This window comes from Alligator sinensis, unplaced genomic scaffold (assembly GCF_000455745.1).
Source record: "Alligator sinensis unplaced genomic scaffold, ASM45574v1 scaffold1950_1, whole genome shotgun sequence".
Taxonomy (NCBI): domain Eukaryota; kingdom Metazoa; phylum Chordata; order Crocodylia; family Alligatoridae; genus Alligator; species Alligator sinensis.
Window position 1 is genome coordinate 63,689 of NW_005843422.1, and position 1,363 is coordinate 65,051.

At 61.0% G+C, this 1,363-nt stretch overlaps 1 protein-coding gene across 1 annotated transcript in view; it reads left to right on the top strand.

Annotated features, from left to right (window-relative positions):
- The first annotated feature begins 1,059 nt into the window (after positions 1-1,059).
- GRK1 (G protein-coupled receptor kinase 1) overlaps positions 1,060-1,363 on the top strand; it is an 18,405-nt gene continuing 18,101 nt past the window's right edge. The window contains exon 1 of the mRNA XM_006038657.2: positions 1,060-1,064. Coding sequence (XP_006038719.1) covers positions 1,060-1,064 — 5 coding nt within the window. The remainder of the gene's footprint in view (positions 1,065-1,363) is intronic.

Consider the following 1,363-nt stretch of genomic DNA (forward strand, 5'->3'; position numbering starts at 1 on the left):
GGGGCTGTGTGGGGGCAGCACTGCAAAAGCTGCTGGGAGCAGCAGGGTCCCTGGGTCCTGTGGAGCACAAAGGATTCTGAGATGGGGGTGGGGGGCTTGAGACCCCAGATGGAGCTGGAGGTTTCCCAGAATCCTTTGCGACCAGCCTCTGGGCACAAGGGGTTTTCTTCTGCCTCCCAAGAAGCTTTGCGGTGCCTGGGGGGACCTGGGGAGATCTCCGGAGGGTGGAGGAGGAATGGGGCAGGCTGGTCTAGCTGTGGCCCCAGAGGTTGAGTGGGGCAGGGCTATTCCAGATTGCCCCCACAACAGCTGTGAGACCCCACCACTAGGCATCACTGCCCCTGCCCAAATGTGAACCCGGTGCGGGGGAGAAGTAGCTATTCCAAATGTACCCAGATGTTGAACCAGGAGGAGCTGAGGGTGCTATTTCAGATGTGGCCACATGTTGGGAGGGAGGTCCTTTGGAGTGGTGTGGGTGGCTGTTTTCAGGCCCCATCTAGACGTGAACAAAACAGGAGGGCGTTGTGGGGGGGGGGTCTGTTCCACATGTGCCTAGGGGTTTGATGGGTCTTTCTGGAGCCCCCCATCCAGATGTGTGTGTGTGTGTGTGGCGGGGTCTATTTTAGAAGTGCTGGGGGCGGGGGGAGGAGGGGCTAGACTTGGTTGTCAGGGGTGGGAACCCCAGGCAGAGACACCCCCCCGCCAAATTTGAGGCAGATGTGCAGCCAGCTGTGAGGAAGAGGGGGGGACACCTGGGACTACCCTCCACCCCCAACCCTGGGGAATGAGCCATTCCAGATGTGGGTGGGGGGACACAGAGGAGCCCAGATGCATCCAGATGTGCAGGGGTGGTCATCTCACCCATACAGAGGCTTGGGGAGCCTATCCAGCTGTGAGGGGGGGAAAGGGGCCTCTTCTAAATGTACCCAGGTATGCCAGGGTCTAAGATATTTGTTGGGGGAGGTCCACCTAGCAAAATACACCCACCTGCCCAGATGTTCCCACGCCCTTCAGGTGTGAGCAGCAGGGCAGGGCATGGGCCATTCCAGCTGTGGCCAGATGCTGTATGGGGGGAGAGGCCAGAAGAGTAGGCCTCTACTAGGGAGCCCCCACCCTGTTCCCACTCGGACCTCCTCACCAATGTGAGCAGAGTAGTGGGGTAGAGGAGGGGGTGGGGGATGCATCACAGCTGTGCCCAGATGTTGGGGGGGAGGGTCCCCACTCAGCTGCTCCCACCTGGCCCTGCCGCCTGCCCCCTTCCACATGCGCCACTGGCTAATCCAGATGTTCCTCCTTCTTCTGCTCCCCCACCCCCACCCCCAGCTCCAGGTGACCCAGCTCTGTCTGCCCACCCTACCCCCTG